The 22,321-nt window shown below is 39.8% G+C and overlaps 1 protein-coding gene across 1 annotated transcript in view; it reads right to left on the bottom strand.

Annotated features, from left to right (window-relative positions):
- Positions 1-22,321, bottom strand: part of LOC150082414 (zinc finger protein AEBP2-like) — a 58,433-nt gene that overhangs the window by 16,801 nt on the left and 19,311 nt on the right. Inside the window, exon 2 of the mRNA XM_090380515.1 lies at positions 2,906-2,973. Within this exon, the coding sequence (XP_090236641.1) occupies positions 2,906-2,973 (68 nt within the window). The remainder of the gene's footprint in view (positions 1-2,905; positions 2,974-22,321) is intronic.

Below are 22,321 nucleotides of genomic sequence, written 5' to 3'. Positions count from 1 at the left end.
GAGAATGCACTGTTCATTTGGATCGAAGACCAGCACAAGAAAAATTTGCCTGTGAACATTAGTATGATTTCCGCTAAGGCCCTCATTCTTTACAACAGATTTAAGCAGCAAACCTCCTGTACCAGCAGCACTGAGGAAAACACTTCCATTGCCAGCAAAGGCTGATTCCAAAAATTAAAGAGCTGTTATTCACTCCATAACGTAAAGATTACGGGTGAGTCAGCTTCAGCTGATCACGAGGCTACTAAGACCTATCCTACGTAACTCAAGAAGCCCATCGAGGGGAAGGGATATAAACCTGAACAGGTTTCCAATACTGATGAGACGGCATTAGTCTGGAAGAAGATGCCACATCTGTACACAGCCTATGGCCTGTGTACTGGATGTGGAATACAATTGCCTGGATGATGAAGAACTGGTTCCACCACTGCTTCATCTTCGAAGTCAAAGAAAACCCGGAGGAAAAGGGGCTTCAATTTAACTCCTCCTCATGCTGGACAATGCCAAGGACACCCAAGTGATGCAAAAGACTATGCAAATTAAGATGTAGAGGTGGCCTTTCTATCCCTAACACTACCTCCCTTATCCAGCCGCTCAACCAGGGGGTAATAAAGGCCTTTAAGGCCAAATATACAAAGAGGTGTATGGACCAAATCGTTGAGACCATGGACAGTGACGATAACCTCAATGTTATTCAGTTTTGGAAGGACTTCTCCACAGCTGACAGTCTTTTCCAAATAAAACGTTAGCCTACTTGTTAGCCTACTAAAAATAGTTACCATGAGGTTTATACAACATGATTAATATTTTTAAAAGATTAAGAAGAAGATAACCTCAATATGATACATAGAACGCACTGGAAGACATCAGGGACAAGTCTGTAAATGCCTGTTGGAAGAACTTGTGGCTCCAGGTTTTGCATGAAGTCATGCATGTCCAGATGAACAGCACAAGAAAACCATTGCTGAAATATAAGAGTTGGAGAGGAGAATGGGGGGGGGGTCAAGGACTTATAGGATGAGGCCATCAATGATTTAATTGATGGACGGGCAACAACAGTAACAGACGATGAACTCGAGGAGCTTCTTTGTTCGAACTCTGAGGATGAGGACGAGGTTGGGGAAGAACTATGCCAAGAGAAGTTCGACTTGGAAACCTAGGGCAGGCAATGCACTAGGTTTACCAGACACCTTGCGGCCTTCTTCTACAAATACAACGACAACATGATTTGTGCAATGAAGTTCAAGGAAAGCCTCAACAATATTTTAATGGCATACATAGCCATGTTCAATGAGTTCAAACAAAAAAAAAAGAAGCAGCTTCCCATCACAATGTTCCCAAAAAGGACAACTTCTACATTGGCGCCTAAACCTCCTCGTATCCCCAAATCGGAAGTTTCAATGTCAGCCAACCCTGCTTCTTCTCCAGCCTCTGAAACCACTACTACTACTGAGGAGTACTGAATCCAGTGGTGAATATCCTGGTGCATGCCTTGTTCTTAACTAGGTAATTGTAAAATAATAAGAGAAGTTTACCTCAATATAGTACGTAGAACGCTTCCGTATGATACACTCCAGAAATTAAAATGGAAAAATCGAAAAACTTACATTAGAGTAACAAATAGTTTAAAAAATAATTAAAAATCAATTTAACACAATAAAACTCAATTTAATGCAATTAAAAAAATTTAACCATTTAATTTAATTATTAAACGCCAAAAAATTGCAAAACATTTTCCTTCCTGAAGCTGACAATGCTTTTCGACCGTATGTTGTGATCACAGGAATGAAAATCAGTGTTGTCAGCTTCAGGAAGGAAAATCATTTTGCAATTTTTTTCATTAAATTCTTTTAATTAATTATCTTATTTTTAATTGCATTAAATTGAGTTTTATTGTGTTAAATTGATTTTTAATTATTTTTTAAACTATTTGATATTCTAATGTAAGTTTTTCGATTTTTCCGTTTTAATTTCTGGAGAGTATCATATAGAAGTGTTCAATGTACTATATATTGAGGTAAACTTCTCTTATTATTTTACAATTATTGATATCAACGTAGAACGTATTGAGCATTACAGCTCTGGTTCATACTATTTAACTAAGTAATAAAATTTTGATATAGTATTTTCGAAACATGGGTCTAAAATGTTACTCATTATTGTTAAACACATTAAAACCTTTTAAGCACATCAAAACATTTTTCGGTTAATTATAAATGGTTGTGTAAGTGTTTAGGTATATGCAGAAAACATCCTGGGCTATTTGGGCGAGAATACAGATTTTCGCAGGAAGTGTTGACATCCCCGTGAATATGGAGACCAGACGGTATATATATATATTCACCAAGCACTATCATGAGCAGCTGCAGAATTCTGTCTTCCCTAGTTAATTAGTAATACTCCTTTTTAAAATAGGAACATTACAGAACAGTAAATACTTATTGTTTAGTTAAGTTCACAGTAAACTTATAAATACAGTGGAGAATATTTAATACCATCCATCCATCTATCTATCCCTTAGGGGTAAGGGAGACTGAAATGAAAATAGTTACCATGAGGTTTATACAGAATGATTAATATTTGTAAAAGAATAAGAAGAAGAAGTTAACCTCGATATGATACGTAGAACACTTCTGTATGAAACTCTCCAGAAATTAAAATGAAAACAATTTCTGGAGAGTATCATACGGAAGTGTTCTATGTATCATATTGAGGTAAAATTCTCTTATTCTTTTACAAATATTGATATCAAGAACGTATTGAGCTTTATAGCTCTAGTTCATACTATCAAACAGCATGATTAAATTAAAAAAAAAAAAAAAAAAAAACAGTATTAACAATGTGAAATCTGGAGCAATTTGTATATTCTTATAAACAAATTTATATAAATGTGGTATTTACTTACACATCTTCAGGTGTCCAATGTAAAAGAACTTTCCCTTTTCCTGACCCATCCATCCTACGCCCAACAACCTTAGAAAATAAGATATATAAATAAATAATGTAGCAATATTCCAATGTGAAATAGATTCATGATAAACAGCAAAACAGCATATTATAGGTACGCTTATGGGTATGCTGTACTTTCACAGAAAGTTTCAAAAAATTTTTAAAAAATAGCTAAATATAAAAGAAATAATTAATAATAATGCACTAAAATCACTATAAATGAGATCGTTAAATTGCTATGGGATTTTACTAAGTAGCATCTCAACATCTCCACAGTAAAATCATTGAACATGATATATATAAGACTATCGTGCAGTCAATAACTTACAGAGAGAACTTACAGTATAGCTGCCATCGGTAATTAAAATTAGTCCACTTCAGTGGAATATAATAATATATTACTTTAAAATCATGTTTTTAAATTATTAATACTAAAAACATAATTGTTTTGTATTATGTTTCATTATATCTAGGTTTTAATATCCAGTATCCAAGTTTTATTATAATTGCTTTAGTTTGCATTTTATATATATATAGAATAAATACAACAAGGCTAATACTAATACTAGTATCAGCCATAGAGTACACGAAAGTCACAGGCTTTAGCTGCACAAGCAAAAAAAAAAAAAAAAAGTAGATAGAAGAGAAATTATGTGCAATCCTCCTCACTTTGGTAGCTATCCAGTTGAGCTTTGACTTTCTTCAAACTGTCAGCCTCAACTACTTGTGGAGAAAATTGTTCCAGTAAACAATAACTTACTGGCAAAGAAAAAACTTTCTGCAATCTAGTCTAAACTTCATACTCATACTCATAGTCCATAATTTGAATTTATGGACCCTAGTTATACAATTCATTGTTTGGCAATTGTAGTGAACAGACGTATTTTCAAGTGCTGGGAGAGCATAGTGATTAGCAAGGATAAGATTAGGATTAGAGGTTAGATAACTGCTTTTCAATAATTTATATAATGCACTGTAAAGTTTATTTTGATATAACTTTTTTTACTTTCTGTAATAGTTTCTATATTTAATTTTTATAATATTATAAATATATATACAGGGTGTCTCAAAATTATTGGTACAAACGTTTAGGGGAGGTAGGTAACATCTAAAGGAATGTGAATCACATAGAAACCCATAACCGGAAACGTCACCATAAGTCGGTACACGGTGCTGTTCATCAGCTCGCGAGAGGGAAAATTTCTGGTTTACTCATTCAAGCAGTAGTCGCCGCATGAAGAGCATGCATCGATATACGAACTGTGAGCTGGCAGACATGCACCTAATGTAGGGATTAGCAGAGGGCCCACACAGTGTGTGCCCCCATGGGGCACAACATCGCTTCGCAATAAATGTGTGGGCAGGTATGGTCGGTGACTACTTAGTCAGCCTATACCTGTTACCATCCCGCATGAACTCCGCAAGATATCGGATCTTTCTTGAACAAGTTCTACCAGGGTTACTTGACGATGTTCCAGCAAATGTGAGATGCAACATTTGGTTTCAACATGGGCAGGTGTGTTAGTGGCCATTTGAACAGGCGTTTTGGGTGTCGATGGATTGGCCGTGGTGGACCCGTTGCCTGGCCTGGCCCCCACGCTCACCTGATTTATCGAGCCTTGATTTCTTTCTGTGGGCCCTGAAATCTATCGTGTATGAATTGCCTGTGGAGACAGAAATGGATCTCGTGGCAAGACTCGTCTGTGCTGCTGCTACTGTCAAAGAAACTCCAGGTGTGTTCGACCATGTCCGCCAATCCATGCTGCGTTGGTATCAAGCATGCATCGCGTCTCATGGTGGAACCTTCGAGCATCTGTTGTAACATCATGAAATGCATCCATCTCGTACTCCATTGTTAATATTATGTCAAATAAATGTTTGCCACTAATTACTGTCTTGTGTCATTTCTGCTTCTTGTGCCTCCGCTACTACTTCCGTGATGTTTCCAGTTATGGATTCCTATGCGATTCACATTCCTTTAGATGTTACCTACCTCCCCTAAACATTTGTACCAATATTTTTGAGACACCCTGTATATATATATATATTTTTTTTTTTTTAAAGTTTAGTAAATTTAACAATGGTAGTAATAAGATCTGCCTTGAATACTTTGTCAGAGGATATCATGATTCATATTAGCATTAGCATTAGTAGAGGCATTTGATGCAAGAAAGCAAGCTTATGCAGCATCAGCCAAAAAAAAAAAAAAAAACGCTCCCATTTCACCCCTCCATTCGTTCCAAGTACCTATCCAGCTCAGCATTAAATTTATTTAGGCTATTAACTTGCACAATAAAGGATAGAAGTCTGTTCCACCAAACAACCACCTGCTGGCTAAAGGCAAACTTTCGCATCTGTCTTTCCTCAATTTGAATCAGCATTGAGCATGCTCAAACCATTCAAGGCTTTATACACCTCAATCAGATCACCTCGCAAGTGCCTAGTCTTCAGACACTGTAATTAGCAAAATTTAAGCCTTCCTTCATAAGAGCAACCTTTTGTTCCATTCAGTAATCTTGTTGCCCTTCTCTGTACTCGTTCCAACAGCTCTACATCCTTCTTAAAATGAGGCCTCCAGACCTGTACTCAAGGTGTGGCCTGACCATTGCCTTATACAAGGGGATAATCACCTCATTATCCCTGCTAGAAAAATTCCTGTATATCACTGACAAGACACTATGAGCTACTCTTGCAGCCCATCTGCACTGCTCAGAAAACTTAATATCTGCCTACACGATAACCCCCAGGTCTTTTTCGTTCTCTACCACTGTCAGTGTAGTACCACAGAGTTGATATTTCACTCTGGGGTTGCTGCTTCCCATATGTACTACTTTACATTTGTCAATGTTAAACTTTATTTGCCACCTATCAGCCAATCTGCTCAACTTTTCTAGATCCTGTTGCAGCAGCGTACGGTCATTAGTGTCCTAACAATCCTGCCAACCTTTGTATTGTCTGCAAAGTTGGACATTAAGCTTGAAATAACATCATCAATATCATTTATATATACAGAAAATAACAATGGACCTAATACCCTGAGGGACTTCATTAATAACATTAGTCCATGATGAGCAGTGTCCACTGATAACCATTCTCTGTCTTCTCCCACTCAACCATCCCTTTATCCATAGGGAGGCAACTAGAGGGAGCAATACTCTTGATTTGATTATCAGTAGTGATTCTTCATGCATTAAGAATCTGCAGATACAGGAACCACTAGGTGGCAGTGATCACAGTGTGCTGAAGTGGGATTTACTCAAGGAGGTAACTACCATCAGGTGTAAAGGGAAGAGTTATTGCTTTCGTAAAGGCGACAACGATGGTCTGAGACAGTATTTAAATTCTATACAGTGGGACCAACTGATGATGTTACCAACAGCAAACTCAAAATGGGAAGCATTCAAAGAACTTATCTTGGAAGCTACTAGGCTCTACATACCACACAAGAAATATTGTTCAAGTTTCAGGCCCAAATGGATGTCAGATGAACTAATATGGCAGAGAAGAAAAATGCATGGGATACCTATAAATTAACATGTGACACAGAAGCCTATGTTAGATATAAGTTGATCTGTGACCAAGTTGCAAAGGAGGTTAGGCAGGCGAAGGCAGATTACGAGAAATCTTTGGCAAGGGATGCAAAGAAAAACAGCAAGGAGTTCTTTACTTATGTAAACTCTAGAAGGAAGGGGATGAATCAGATTGGTCCACTTGATATCGATGGGTCAACTGTTGATGACCCTGCTCAGGTAGCTAACAAACTAAATGAATATTTTGCATCGACATTCACACATGAGGAGTTATTCAGCGAGGGGAATGCCAGAGGTGTATTCAACTCTAGCAGTAAGCTACAGAATCTTGAAATAACTGGGAGTAAAGTGGAGGAGAAACTGTTGAAGATAAACACAAGAAAGGTACCCGAGGTGGATGGGATCTACGAGTTATATTAAAGGAGGCAGCAAAGGAAGTAAGCAAACCCTTAGCCATAATTATGAGAGCTTCCTTGGACTCAGGGGAGGTACCCACAGACTGGAGATGTGGAAATGTAACCCAAATTCACAAAGGAGGATCAAAGGCTGACACAAGTAATTATAGATCGATCAATTCGGCCCTGGAAAGATTGTGCAAGGCTCAAGGGGTAGAATTTTTTTCAGCCTGGACTGTACTTGTTAACAGGAGAGATTGCTTCTACAGGGATGGGATACACTTAAATAGAAAGGGTGCAAGAATATTTGCTGATGCTATCGAGGCAGTGTTAGGTGGGTCGGAAAACTGCTAGCTTGGGGGGAGACAAAGACCAATAGATTGACAGTAGCCACTGGCAGAGGTGAAAGAGATTCTTGCACTGCTTCTATTAGAATGAGCAGAAGCCTGAAAAACAAGATGCATGGTATTTCAGAGACTGCTGGGAGCCATTGCGGTACAAGTAAACACATGGGTTGTGTTAGGGTAGCTAAGAATAGAAACAGGTGCAGGTATACTTGCGTGTACACCAATGCTAGGAGTTTAGTAAATAAATTTGATGAATTTGAGGTATTGCTCAAAACATCGAAGGCAGATATTGTTGGGATATCAGAGACGTGGTGTCACACAGATATAAGGGATGCGGAACTGCAATTTGGGGAGTACAATGTCTACAGAAAGGATAGACAGGATAGGAAGGGGGGAGGTGTTATGCTATTAGTTAAGAAACACATAAAAACCAAGGAAGTGAAGCCAGTCGACATCGCTGGACAGTGCAGTGTGGAGTCAGTTTGGTGTGACATAAACATTGGGAGATCAAAATTGAGAGTAGGAGTGTGCTATAGGCCTAATGACTCTGATGAGTATAATAAGGAACTGTACAGGGAAATAGAGTGGGCCAGTAAATCAGAGTGTCTTATAATGGGAGATTTTAATTTCCCAGATATTGACTGGAATTTGGGGGCTGCATACTTACACACTAGCAGGGCTTTTGTGGATTTATTGGATGATTGTTTTCTACATCAGCATGTTCGGGAGGCAACTAGAGGGAGTAATACTCTTGATTTGATTATCAGCAGTGATTCTTCATGCATTAAGAATCTGCAGATAAATGAACCACTAGGTGGCAGTGATCACAGTGTGCTGAAGTGGGATTTACTCAAAGAGGTAACTACCATTAGGGGTAAAGGGAAGGGTTATTGCTTCCGTAAAGGCGACTACGATGAACTGAGACAGTATTTAAATTCTATACAGTGGGACCAACTGATGATGTTACCAACAGCAAATTCAAAATGGGAAGCATTCAAAGAACTTATCTTGGAAGCTACTAGGCTTTACATACCAACTAAGAAATATTGTTCAAGTTTTAGGCCAAAATGGATGTCAGATGAACTAATGAGGCATATGGCAGAGAAGAAAAATGCATGGGATACTTACAAATTAACACATGACACAGAAGCCTATGATAGATACAAGTTGATATGCAACCAAGTTACAAAGGAGGTTAGGCAGGCGAAGGCAGATTACGAGAAATCCTTGGCAAGGGATGCAAAGAAAAACAGCAAAGAGTTCTTTACTTATGTAAACTCTAGAAGGAAGGGGATGAATCAGATTGGTCCACTTGATATTGATGGGTCAAGTGTTGATGATCCTGCTCAGGTAGCTAACAAACTAAATGAATATTTTGCATCGACATTGACACATGAAGAGTTATTCAGCGAGGGGAATGCCAGAGGTGTATTCAACTCTAGCAGTAAGTTACAGAATCTTGAAATAACTGGGAGTAAAGTGGAGGAGAAACTGTTGAAGATAAACACAAGAAAGGCACCCGGGGTGGATGGGATCTATCCAGTTATATTAAAGGAGGCAGCAAAGGAAGTAAGCAAACCCTTAGCCATAATTATGAGAGCTTCCTTGGACTCAGGGGAGGTACCCATAGACTGGAAATGTGTAAATGTGACCCCAATTCACAAAGGAGGATCAAAGGCTGACACAAGTAATTATAGACCTGTGAGCTTAACTTCTGTTCCAGGAAAATTAATGGAGGCACTGGTTAAAGAAGCACTGCAGGATCATTTAGACAAGACTTCAGTTATAGCTCAGACACAGCATGGTTTTGTTAAGGGGAAGTCTTGCCTGACCAACTTGATTGGATACTATGATGCAGTCACAAAAGAACTGGATGCAGGGAATAACTTTGATATTATATACTTGGATCTTAGAAAGGCTTTTGATACTGTTGCACATGGAAGACTGCTACACAAATTGGAGCAGTGTGACATTGGAGGCAAATTGCTGCTATGGATAAAGGGGTGGTTGAGGGGGAGAAGACAGAGAGTGGTAATCAATGGACACTGCTCATCGTGGACTGATGTTATTAGTGGAGTCCCTCAGGGCTCAGCGTTGGGTCCATTATTGTTTTCTGTATTTATAAATGATATTGATGATGGTATATCGGGATTAATGTCCAAGTTTGCAGACGATACAAAGGTTGGCAGGGTTGTCAAGGACACTACTGACACTATGCTGCTGCAACAGGATCTGGAAAGGTTGAGCAGATGGGCTGAGAGGTGGCAAATGAAGTTTAACATTGACAAATGTAAAGTACTACACATGGGAAACAGCAACCCCAGAGCAACGTATCAACTCTGTGGTACAATACTGACAGTGGTAGAGAATGAAAGGGACTTGGGGGTGGTTGTACAGGCAGATATGAAGTTCTCTGAGCAGTGCAGACGGGCTGCAAGAGTAGCTCATGGAGTATTGTCAATGATATACAGGAATTTTTCCAGCAGGGATAAGGAGGTGATTATTCCATTGTATAAGGGGATGGTCAGGCCACACCTAGAGTACTGTATACAGGTCTGGAGGCCTCATTTCAAGAAGGATGTAGAGCTGCTGGAACAAGTACAGAGAAGGGCAACAAGATTAGTGAATGGAACAAAGGGGTGCTCTTACGAAGAAAGGCTTAAGTTTTGCAAATTACAGTGTCTGGAGACTAGGCACCAGCGAGGTGATCTGATAGAGGTGTATAAAGCCTTGAATGGTTTAAGCATGCTCAATGCTGATGGGTTCTTCCTCTAGCTCAGAATAATCACCTGAGAGGGCATAAATTCAAATTGAGGAAAGACAGATGTAGGGTAGACGTGCGGAAATTTGCCTTTAGCCAGCGGGTGGTTGGTTGGTGGAACAGACTTCCATCCCTTGTGGTGGAGGTTGATAGCCTAAATAAGTTTAAGGCTTAGCTGGACAGGTATTTTGAACGAACAGAGGGGTGAAGTGGAAGTGGTTTTTTTTTTTTTTTTTTTTGGCTGATGCTGCATAAGCTTGCTTTCTTGCATCAAATGCCTCTACTAATGCTAATGCTAATGCTAATGCTAGACCTGTGAGTTTAACTTCTGTTCCAGGAAAATTAATGGAAGCACTGGTTAAAGAAGCACTGCAGGAACATCTTGACAAGAATTCAGTTATAGCTCAGACACAGCATGGTTTTGTTAAGGGAGGGTCTTGCCTGACCAATTTGATTGGATACTATGATGTAATCACAAAAGAATTGGATGCAGGGAATAACTTTGATATTATATATTTCAATCTTAGAAAGGTTTTTGATACTGTTGCACACAGAAGACAGCTGCACAATTTGGAGCAGTGTGGCATTGGTGGCAAATTGTTGCGATGGATAAAGAGATGGTTGAGTGGCAGAAGAGAGAGAGAGTGGTAATTAATGGACACTGCTCATCGCGGACTAATGTTATTAGTGGAGTCCCTCAGGGTTCAGTGTTGGGTCCATTGTTGTTTTCTGTATTTATAAATAATATTGATGATGGTATATCAAGCTTAATGTCCAAGTTTGCAGACGATATAAAGGTTGGCAGGGTTGTTAAGGACGCTACCGATGCTATGCTGCTGCAACAGGATCTGGAAAGGTTGAGCAGATGGGCTGAGAGGTGGCAAATGAAGTTTAACATTGACAAATGTAAAGTACTACATATGGAAAACAGCAACCCCAGAGCAACGTATCAACTCTGTGGTACTACACTGACAGTGGTAGAGAATGAAAAGGACCTGGGAGTAATTTGCAGGCAGATATGAAGTTCTCTGAGCAGTGCAGACAGGCAGCAAGAGTAGCTCATGGTGTATTGTCGATGATATATAGGAATTTTTCTAGCAGGGATAAGGAGGTGATTATTCCCTTGTATAAGGCAATGGTCAGACCGCACCTAGAGTACTGTATACAGGTCTGGAGGCCTCATTTCAAGAAGGATGTAGAGCTGCTGGAACGAGTACAGAGAAGGGCAACAAGGTTAGTGAACGGAACGAAGGGTTGCTCTTACAAAGAAAGGCTTAAGTTTTGCAAATTACAGTGTCTGGAGACCATGCACCGGTGAGGTTATCTGATAGAGGTGTACAAAGCCTTGAATGGGTAGAGCATGCTCAATGCTGATGGGATACTGTCTCTTGTTCAGAATAATTACCTGAGAGGGCATAAATTCAAATTGAAGAAAGACAGATGTAGGATAGATGTGCAGAAATTTGCCTTTAGCCAGCGGCTAGTTTGATGGTGGAACAGACTTCCATCCCTTGTTGTGGAAGTTGAAAGCCTAGATAAATTTAAGGCTCAGCTGGACTGGTATTTCAAACGAACGGAGGGGTAAAGCGGAAGGAATTTTTTTTTTTTTTTTTGGCTGATGTTACACAAGCTTGCTTTCTTGTATCGTATGCCTCTACTAATGCTAATGCTAATATCGTATGCCTCTAATAATGCTAATAGCAGCAATTTGCTTCCAATGCCACACTGCTCCAATTTGTGCAGCAGTCTTCCATGTGCAACAGTATCAAAAGCCTTTCTATGATCCAAATATATGATATCAAAGTTATTCCCTGCATTCAGTTCCATTGTGACCACATCATAGTATCCAATCAAATTGGTCTGGCAATACTTTTCCTTAACAAAACAATGCTGTGTCTGAGCTATAACCGAAGTCTTGTCTAGATGATCCTGCTGTGTTTCTTTAACCAGTTCCTCCATTAATTTTAGTGGAACAGAAGTTAAACTAACAGGTCTATAATTACTTGTGTTGCCCTTTGACCTCCTTTGTGAATTGGGGTCACATTTGCACATCTCCAGTCCATGGGTATCCCCTCCAAGTCCAAAGAAGCTCTCATAATTATGACTAAGGGTTTGCTTACTTCCTTTGCGGCCTCCTTTAATATAACTGGATAGATCCCATCCACCCCAGGTGCCTTTTTTATGTTTATCTTCAACAATTTCTCCTCCACTTTCCTCTCAGTTATTACAAAATCATCCAGCTCACTGCCAGTGTTTAACTCACCTCTGGCATTCCCCTCCCTGAATAACTCCCCATGGGTGAAGTTAGATGCAAAATACTCATTTAATTTGTTAGCCACCAGAGCAGGATCATCAACAGTTGAACCACCAATATCCAGTGGACCAATCTGATTCATCCCTTTCCTGCTAGAGTTTACATAGGTGAAGAACTCGTTGTCATTTTTCTTTGCATCCTTTGCCAAGGATTTCTCATAATCTGCCTTTGCCTGCCTAATCTCTTTTGTGACTTGGTTACAGACCAGCTTATATCTATCACAGCGCCTCCGTAGCCAGGTGGGCAGGAGCAGCAGTGCGTAGCACACACTTCTTGATTAAACCGGGGTTCGGGCCTGTCACCACCAAATACGGAGATTGCGGAAAGGTCAGGAGCATATCCGCAGAAATATGGCCTTAGTTGCTAATGCTCCTAAAAAAAAAAACAAATATCTATCATAGGCATCTGTGTCACCCATTAATTTATATGTATCCCATGCAATTTTCTTCACTGCCACATGTCTCATGAGTTCATCTGACATCCATTTAGGCCTTAACCTTGAAGAATATTTCTTAGTTGGCATGTAAAACCTAGTAGCTTCCAAGATAAATTCTTTGAATGCTTCCAATTTTGAATTTGCTGTTGATAACATCATCAGTTGGAATAGAATTTAAATACTCTCTCAGACCACCATAGTCACCTTTACAAAAGCAAAAACCGTTCTCTTTACCCCTGATGATAGTTACCTCTTTGAGTTAATCCCACTTCAGCACACTGTGATCACTGCCACCTAGTGATTCCTTTATCTGCAGATTCTTAATGCATGAAGAATCACTACTGATAATCAGATCAAGAGTATTACTCCCTCTAGTTGCCTCCCGAACATGCTGATGTAGAAAACAATCATCCAATAAACCCACAAAAGCCTTGCTAGTGTGTGTGACCAACCCACAAATTCCAGTCAATATCTGGGAAATTAAAATCTCCATTATAAGATTCTCTGATTTACTGGCCCACTCTACTTCCCTGTACAGTTTCTTATTATACTCATGAGAGTCATTAGGCCTATAGCACACTCCTACTTTCAATTTTGATCTCCCAATGCTTATGTCACACCAAACTGACTCGACACTGCACTGTTCAGCGATGTCGACTGGCTTCACTTCCTTGGATTTTATGTGTTTCTTAACTAATAGTATAACCCTTCCTCCCTTCCTATCTTGTCTATCCTTCCTGTACACAATGTACTCCCCAAATTCCAGTTCTGGATTCCTTATATATGTGTCGCACCACATCTCTGATATCCCAACAATATCTGCCTTTGATGTTTTGAGCAATACCTCAAATTCATCAAACTGATTTACCAAACTCCTAGCATTGGTGTACATGCAAGTATACACGCACCTGTTCCTACTGTAAGCTACCCTAACACAAAACACATGGCCATGTGTTTACTTGTACCGCAATGACTCCCAGCAGTCTCTGAAATACCCTGCATCTTGTTTTCCAGGCTGCTGCTCATTCCAACAGAAGCAGTGCAAGAATCACTTTCACCTCTGCCAGTGGCTACTGTTAATCTTTTATCCTCGTATCCCCCGAAGCTAGCAGTTTTCTGCCCCATCAAAGACTGCCTCGATAGCATCAGCAAATATTCTTGCACCCTCTCTATTTAAGTGTATCCAATCCCTGTAGAAGCAGTCTCTCCTGTTAACAATTATATGCTGAGAGCCTTGTGGATTAACTCAAGACCTGAAGGACTCTCAAGGCTTTGATGGGGTGGGGGGGGATTTTTATCAGCTTGGCTGCACTTGTAGGTAGAAGAAATCTCTTTTGTAGAGACGGGATATATTTAAACAAAGGTGGTGCAAGAGTTATTGCCAGTATTTTTGGGAATACCTTAAAGGTTCAGGGAAACTGCTAATCTAAGGGAAACTGCTAAAATAGACATGATTTTATCTGATAATACTCGGCAAAGAAACGCTTGCACATACCTCAAGAGTTCTTTGTTACCACAACAGATCATATTAGAAAGATGTTCTGAGGAGTAGAAACATTTCAAATGAGTGGGTAGCTAATGACAGGGAAGCAAGCTTAAATAACTTCAAGGAGTGTGTCAGGGTAGTTAACTATCTACCTAGTCTAAATTGTTTATACAGTAATGTCAGAAGAATCAGCCAGCAGGTGGTTAATTGCTGGAACAAACTTCCATCTGTTGTTGTTGTAGAAGTTGATAGCTTAAACAGATTCAAGGCAGAACCAGACAATCATTTGGAGTGAGTGGACGGGTGAAATGAGAAGGGGGGTATTTATTTTTTTTTCTTGCTGTGCTATATAAGCTTGCTTTCTTGCATCATGTGTCCTTGCTAATGCTAATGCTAATGCATCGTCAATAAAATGAGTGAATTCGAACTACCGGTTAGGACAAGTAATGCTGACATAATAGAGTTTATAGAAACGATGTGCCACCCGGAAATAGGGGTTGATTAATTTCAGTATGGTATTTCAATGTATATAGGAAGGATAGGGCAGATAAAAGGGATGATGGGGTCATGCTTCTTATCAAAAGCAGCCTGAGTGCAATGAAAGCTGTCCCAGATTCAGACTCTTCGCATGCTAAAATAATACAATCTGTATGGTGTGAGATAGTTGGGAGCAAAGGTATAATGAGAGTATGAGTAGTCTGCAGGCCAGGTGACTGTGAATAATATGATGAGAACTTCTATATGCAAGTGGAATGGGTACGTTTGTGTGAATGTAGTAGTACTAGTAGTAGTAGTGGTGGTGGTGGCATGTGATGCAAGAAAGCAAGTGTATGAGCTTATGCAGCATCAGCCAAAAAAAATGTCTTATTATGGCTGATTTCAATTTGCCTCTAAATGATTGGAACAAATGGGAAGGAAACCCGGCAAGGGGAAATCAATTTTCAAATTAACTAGATGATTGTTATTTCTATCAAATTGTTATGAAAAGTACTAGGGAAAAGAATATACTAGACCTGATCATTGCCCATGAACCAGATGACATAATAGGGCTGACAGTACAAGAACCAGTATCAGGAAGTGATCACAGAGTTCTACAGTGGACGTTGAAGAGAGAGAGGAATGGGTTATATTTTCAGGAAAGGAAATTACAATGCTTTAAGGTGGTACATGGCCTCTATTAACTGGGTAGATATCTCACAGAGAGCAAATATAATTGAATTACAGTATAACTTTAAGACATTAATCACAGCCACGACATTCATCATAACCTCAAAAGTCATCAATCATACTGCATGATGGAAGAGATAGGGAAGGGTTGACCGGAACTTAGCTCTAGAGACTAAACATGGGTTCCACCACTTCAAGCCTCCAATAAGCAAAGTGGTGGTATTTCACCAGTTGATGAGAGTCATCTACCACCTACTACTGCCTGGTAACATAGAGGGTTGGCTTTCCTCCATGTGGTGTGGGCGCCACACCTCGACCCCTGCTTACGTTGGTTCACACCTGGGTGGTCACCCACCATGTACTTGTGCATGGAGGTTATACCCAGGATTACTAACAGTCCCCCCATCGTGAAGGTGCAAGCAGTCTGAAAAATCCCATGTACTTTTTCTGACAGAATCTCAGTTATCGGTTGATTCAACTACTGCTCATCTCAGATGCCCAAATTACTTGCTGTATGATTCGTTTCGCCTCAAAGGTGGTACTTGTGCTTGTGTCCGTTCTGATATTCCCTGTCAGAGACTTGGCAATTTGGAATCTCCTCTCTTTGATCTTATATGGCTTAAAATCTCTCTACCTCATTGTGTCAAATTCATCTGTTGTCTCTACCGTTCTCCCAACTCCACTAATCACTTGGAGGTCTTTGACTTCCTCTCTTTGCAACTTGACTTTCTCCAGTCCAACTTTCCTAACAGTGAGGTAATTTTCCTTGGTGATTTTAATGTTCACAACTCCAGTTGGCTTCCATTTTCTAGTCACACCGACCCAGCAGATCGAGATGCTGAGGCTTTTGCAATTACTAATGACCTAGCACAGATTGTTCATTTACCTACAAGAATACTGGACAATCCTAATCATACCGCAAAAACGCTTGATCTTTTTCTCACAAACAACACTTCTAAGAACACGGTCGAAGTGAAAGCTCCCTTAGGCACTTCTGATCACAACCTGGTGACTGTCTCTTCTCCAATGGAACCTTTATCTCATGGCTATTCCCAACCTCGTGTTGTTTGGCATTACAAGAATGCAAAATGGGATGACCTGCGAGGCTTCTTTTCTTTGGTCGGATTACTGTTTCAAAACTTCTCATGTCGACGTTTGCTCAGATCGTGTCGGTGAAATTATTCTTGCAGGAATGGAATCCTTTATCCCACACTCCACTTTAAAATCTCGTCCTTTATCTAAACCTTGGTTTTCCAGTAAATATGCAAAGGCTGTTCAAGAGAAGAATGTTGCATATCGTAATTGGCTTGTTTCTAATTCTTCGGTTTCATTTTCTGCCTACACCAAAGCTTGCAACAATTGTAAAGAAGTTATTAATCAGTCCAAACTAGAGTTTGAACAGGCTAAGAGTAGAAAACTTGCTTCTTGCCCTAATGGTAGCCGAGCATTCTGGTCTCTTGCCAAAGCTATTGGCTGCAACTTTTGCCCATCTCTGCTCCCACCTCTGTCCAAACCAGATGGTCCTGTTGTCACTTCAGCCAAGGATAAAGCTGACCTGTTAGCATCCCATTTTTCTTCCAGCTCATGTATTAATGATCTTGGTAAAACACTTCCCACCATTCCCAACATGCTCCATTCAATGCCTCCTGTGGTCTTCCGTCAAAAGGATATCAGAAGGATTTTGATGAAATTTGATGCTAAGAAAGCTCCAGGACCTGATAGTATTTCTCCACTTGTTCTCAAAACCTGTGCTCCTGAACTTACTCCTATTCTTTGCCTCCTTTTTTAACTTTCTTATTCCAAAGGTGTTTTTCCTTCTGCTTGGAAATCTGCTCATATCCAGCCAGTTCCTAAAAAGGGTGACAAATCCCTCCCATCCGATTATCGTCCCATTGCAATTACTTCTACTCTTTCTAAAGTAATGGAGAAATCAATTAACCGCCAACTCTTAAACTACCTAGAAACCTTCCGTCTGATCAACGATCGCAGTATGGATTCCGTCAGTGTCGACCCACTGGTGATATTCTGGCTTATGTTACCCATTTATGGACTAATTCAATCGAAAGGTTCGGTGAAACACAAGTAGTTGCTCTTGACAACTCAAAGGCTTTCGATCGTGTTTGGCATAAAGGTCTTCTAAACAACCTTCCATCTTATGGTTTGCCAACTGTTTTTAGTAATTGGCTATCCAGTTTTCTCTCTGATGGTGATGGCTAACTGAGGGTGATGGTAATTGGCTCTCTGTCTTCTAACTTCTCCACTAATGCCAGTGTCCCCCAAGGTTCAGTTTTTTGCCCCAATCTTTTCCTCTTGTATATTAATTACCTTCTTCCATTGACTGGAAATCCTATCCATAGTTTTGCCGATGATAGCACAATGCATTCCACTTTCCATTTTGAGAAACATTGTCCTGCTCAATCACAGCTTCAACTTCTCGAAAATCTGCCACCAATTCCTTAAATGCCGATCTTCAGGTAATTCTCCAGTGGGGCAAAGACAACTTAATTGATTTCAACCCTTCTAAAACTCAGTCTCGTCTTATATCTCGCAAAAAGGATTCTTCTGCTCCTATGCTTATCTTTAGTGGCACTCCGATTTCTAGGCAAAATGATATATCTCTTTTGGGGATTACCCCGATTTCTAATCTCTCTTGGCACAAGCACATTACAAATATTGCTTCCTCTGCATCTAAAAAACTTGGTTTTCTCTTTCGCTCTCGGCGTTACTTTTCTTCCAAACAGCTGCTCACTCTGTATAAATCGCAAATCCGCCCTGCCATGGATTATTGTTCCCACATCTGGGGTGGTGCCCCCAAAACCTCTCTCAGGCTTCTTGATTCCATTCAGAGGAGGCCAGTTAGGTTAATTAATGATTCATCTCTAATAGAGTCTCTCCACTCGCTGTCTCATAGACGTACTGTTTCTGCTGCATGCCTGCTCTACAGATACTTCCATGGGCACTGTTCTTCTGAATTGGCTTCTATAATTCCCACCCTCTCTTTCAAAACAGTCCGAACACGTGCAGCAAACATCCATTTACTGTCCAACTTCAAACCCACAGAACCAACTTTTCATCTTCCTCATTTATTCATTCAACTGCCGTTTTCTGGAACAACCTTCCTTCATACGTATTTCCTGAAAATTACAATCTACAGAAGTTCAAGTCCAATGTCAACAAATATCTTTCGTCTTCTCAACCTCCAACCCTAGCACAGTACTAAGTACTATAGGTTCTAATACCTCTCGTGTTTGGGGTTCACATAAAAAAAAAAAAAAAAACAGGAGCCTTGAATACATACATACCATTAAAAAAATATTCCATGAGGAGGATTCCAAGTTGGATGAATAATGCAGTTGCCAGATTACTTGAGCAAAAAAAAGATGGCACGGAAAAGTTACAGAACAATAAAAAGTACTCTGAAGCCTATAACAGTTACAAATTGAACTGTAACAGTGTCACAGAAAAGGTTAGGTGGGCAAAGGCAGATGAAAGTGTCTGCAATTCTGCCCAGACACGATAGGAGGGAGTATACGATGAGAGCCTTGTCGATCAATTCAGCCCTGGAAAGATTGTGCAAGGTTCAAGGGGTAGAATTTTTTTCAGTCTGTTCTGTACTTGTTAACAGGAGAGACTGCTTCTACAGGGATGGGATACACTTAAATAGAAAGGGTGCAAGAATATTTGCTGATGCTATCGAGGCACTGTTTGGTGGGTCGGAAAACTGCTAGCTTGGGGGAGGATACAAGGGCTAATAGATTAACAGTAGCCACTGGCAGAGGTGAAAGTGATTCTTGCACTGTGATTCTTTACATCATCTGCAAATTTAGACATCGTAGAGGTCTAAATTTGTAAAGATGTAAAGATGTTGCAGATGATGTAAAGTTGCAGATGATGTAAAGACGGTAGGGTAGTTGCAACATCTTTACATCATTTGTAATGATGTAAAGATGTTGCAGATGATGTAAAGTTGCAGATGATGTAAAGACGGTAGGGTAGTTAATGATCACCGCCAAACAGTGCTTCTGCAGCATGACCTAGATAAACTTCAGGATAGTCAGGAAAGTTGCAGCTATGCTTAATTCAACAAAGTGCAAGGTCATACACTTGGAGAACAGTAACCCCAAAATAACTTATATACTTGTGAAGTTGAATTAAATTCAGAAGTGGAAGAAAGGGATTTGGGAGTTATGAAACAGTCAGATATGAAGTTCTCCTTGTAGATAGGATGCAAGGAAGGCCCTATAGCAGGGGTGGGCAACTTTTTTCATCAGCGAGCCGAATGAAATTTTGGTATCATGATGCGTGCCGAATGAAATTTTCGCATCGTGATGCGAGCTGGAATAGATTGGATGATTTAATTTAAAAAATCAGAACCTAAAAATTGTTATATTACTTGAATTACGAAATTATTAATGTATTTTTAAAAAAAATATCTTAATGTCCAATTATCATTGAAAATGCGGCATTTGGCATCAATTTTTCTTTTTTTTTTTAATTGGCTCATTTTATGGGCTATAAATTATATTAAATTAAAAATTGTAATAATTAGAAAAGGCATAAAACATAAAATATCTCGCACCAATATTATTTTTTTCAATAAGATGTCAAACCCAAAGGAACTTCGTTCAATCGATGCTACAATAATAATTAGGAAATAACTCTTTGACGCTGCGTAGAATCACTTGGTTACTGTTGTACTGGCCACGATTCCCGATTGAACCGAATTAAGCCGAACGTTTACGGCGAGTGTAGTCAGGTATGGATTTTCTATATTTATGGATTTACCGAGGGGGCCGGATCCAACATAGTCGCGGGCCGGATGTGGCCCGTGGGCCAACTGTTGCCCACCCCTGCCCTATAGTGTTCTATTGATCATTTATTGAACATTTCCTAGCAGAAATAGGGATGTCGTAATCCCATTATACAAGGCTATTGTTAGACCACACTTGGAACACTATGTTCAAGTATGGAGACTACACCTAAAAAAAGACATCGAGCTTCTTGAAAGGGTCCAAAGACAGGTAACTCACTTGGTGAGATCAGCAAAAGGGCATTCATACGAGGAAAGACTTTGAATATGTAGGTTGCACGGTTTGGAAACTAGGCACCTTAGAGGAGTCTTGACTGAGGTGTTTAAAGCTCTGAGAGGCAAAAGTAAAATGACTGAGAATGAACTTTTCATGGTTAAAAATCATTCTGAAATTAGAGATCATAAATTCATGTTACATGGGGAGATGTTTAGACTGGATTGCAAGAAGTTTTTATTTTAGCCAGTGAGTTATAAATTACTGGAATAAGTTACCTACATGGGTGGTTGATGTTGACAGTATGGGGAAATTCAAAGGTCAGATGGATAGTTACCTATGAGAGGAGGGAAAGGTATAGGTTGTCTATTTCCTTTTCTGTTATCATTTATTAATTATTTTTTATTTAATTTTATTATTATTATTTTCCCCTTTTTTTTTAGCTTGTGCAGGATAAGCCTTAGGCTTCCTTATACCATATGGCCATTACTAATACTAATATCCATAATAGTAAAAGTTTCACGTTCATTCTTTCATTAACTCCCTATAACAGCCTTATAAATATCAATCAGGTCCCCCTCTAAGGTGCATGGTTGCCAAGCTCTGCAGTCTTTATAACTGATGGCTTTCCTTGTATAGACATCCTTTTACCAATCTCACAATGAAAGTTACCTGCTTGGACTCTTTTAAGAAGCTCAATATTCAGCATGTGGTATTACAATTCCAAATATAATGGGATTCTGATCTCCCTATCTTTACAGGCTATTGTTCAATAAATCATTCACTGGACACCATGGGCTTTCCTAGCTACCTATTTATACTTCTCAAAGAACTTCATAGCAACTAGTATCATAACTCACTGATCGCTTTCTTCCTCTACTATTTGTAATTCAATCCCATCATGTGCAAAAGTTATTTTTTGGTCCTAGAGGTTGTCATATACATTCTCTCTGGTATGCCAGACAAGCTGTACTTGTTACCTGGGAGTCTAAAATGCTGATGGAACTGATATTCGGGTGACACTCAAGTCAAATGAACCCAATTTCTGTGAAGTCCGGACAGTCTGTGACAGCCAAATCCTCTGCTTGCACCTTCAAGATGGTGGGACTGTTAGTAATCCTGGGTATAACCTCCATGCACAAATACATGGTGGGTGACCACCCAGATGTGAACCAACGTAAGCAGGGCTCGAGGTGCGGCGGCCACACCACATGGAGGAATGCCGCCCCTCTATGTTACCAGGCAGTACTAGGTGGTAGATGGCTCTCATCAACAGTATCAATACCACCACTTTGCTTATTGGATGGTTGAAGTGGTGGAATCCATCTTTAGTCTCTAGAGCTAAGTTCCAGTCAACCCTTCCCTTTCTCTTCTATCATGCAGCATGATTGATGACTTTTGAGGTTAAGTTGAACATCGTGGGGAGATCCAATATTACTTACATTTCGAGGGTACAGCTCTAAAATGGCGTTCGCAGGCCGGCCGCTAGTTAGTACACCAGACCGAACCTATTGGTAACTCTCTAGGAGGCTTCCGGATCAGCTAGTGTATATTCTTGCTACCTCTACTCTACCAGATAGTGACTGGAGGGAGTCCGAGTAATGTGTATGCGGGGAGCATTGTCGAGGCCACGTTATGTCAAGGATCTGGGTATATTCTTACCATGCGTATGCCATATCCAAAAATTTCATTACTTCATATAGCATGTCCCACCCACTTTTTATTACTATTGAATACACCATGAATTAACAAACTAATAGAGAAAACTTACCTGCGAAAAGATCTAAACCTCCCGAGCACTTCCTAATTAATTTCACAAATATACGTGGTCTCAATTGTAATCTCAACGATGTCCATTTCTACTTGCAGTCTGCCAAACCCCATGTACTTTTTCTCACAGAATCTCAGTTAT

This window comes from Mastigoproctus giganteus, chromosome 8 (genome assembly GCF_048544385.1).
Source record: "Mastigoproctus giganteus isolate SK-2022 chromosome 8, ASM4854438v1, whole genome shotgun sequence".
In the NCBI taxonomy this organism is placed as follows: Eukaryota; Metazoa; Arthropoda; class Arachnida; order Uropygi; family Thelyphonidae; genus Mastigoproctus; species Mastigoproctus giganteus.
This window is presented reverse-complemented; position numbering and strand designations above follow the sequence as displayed.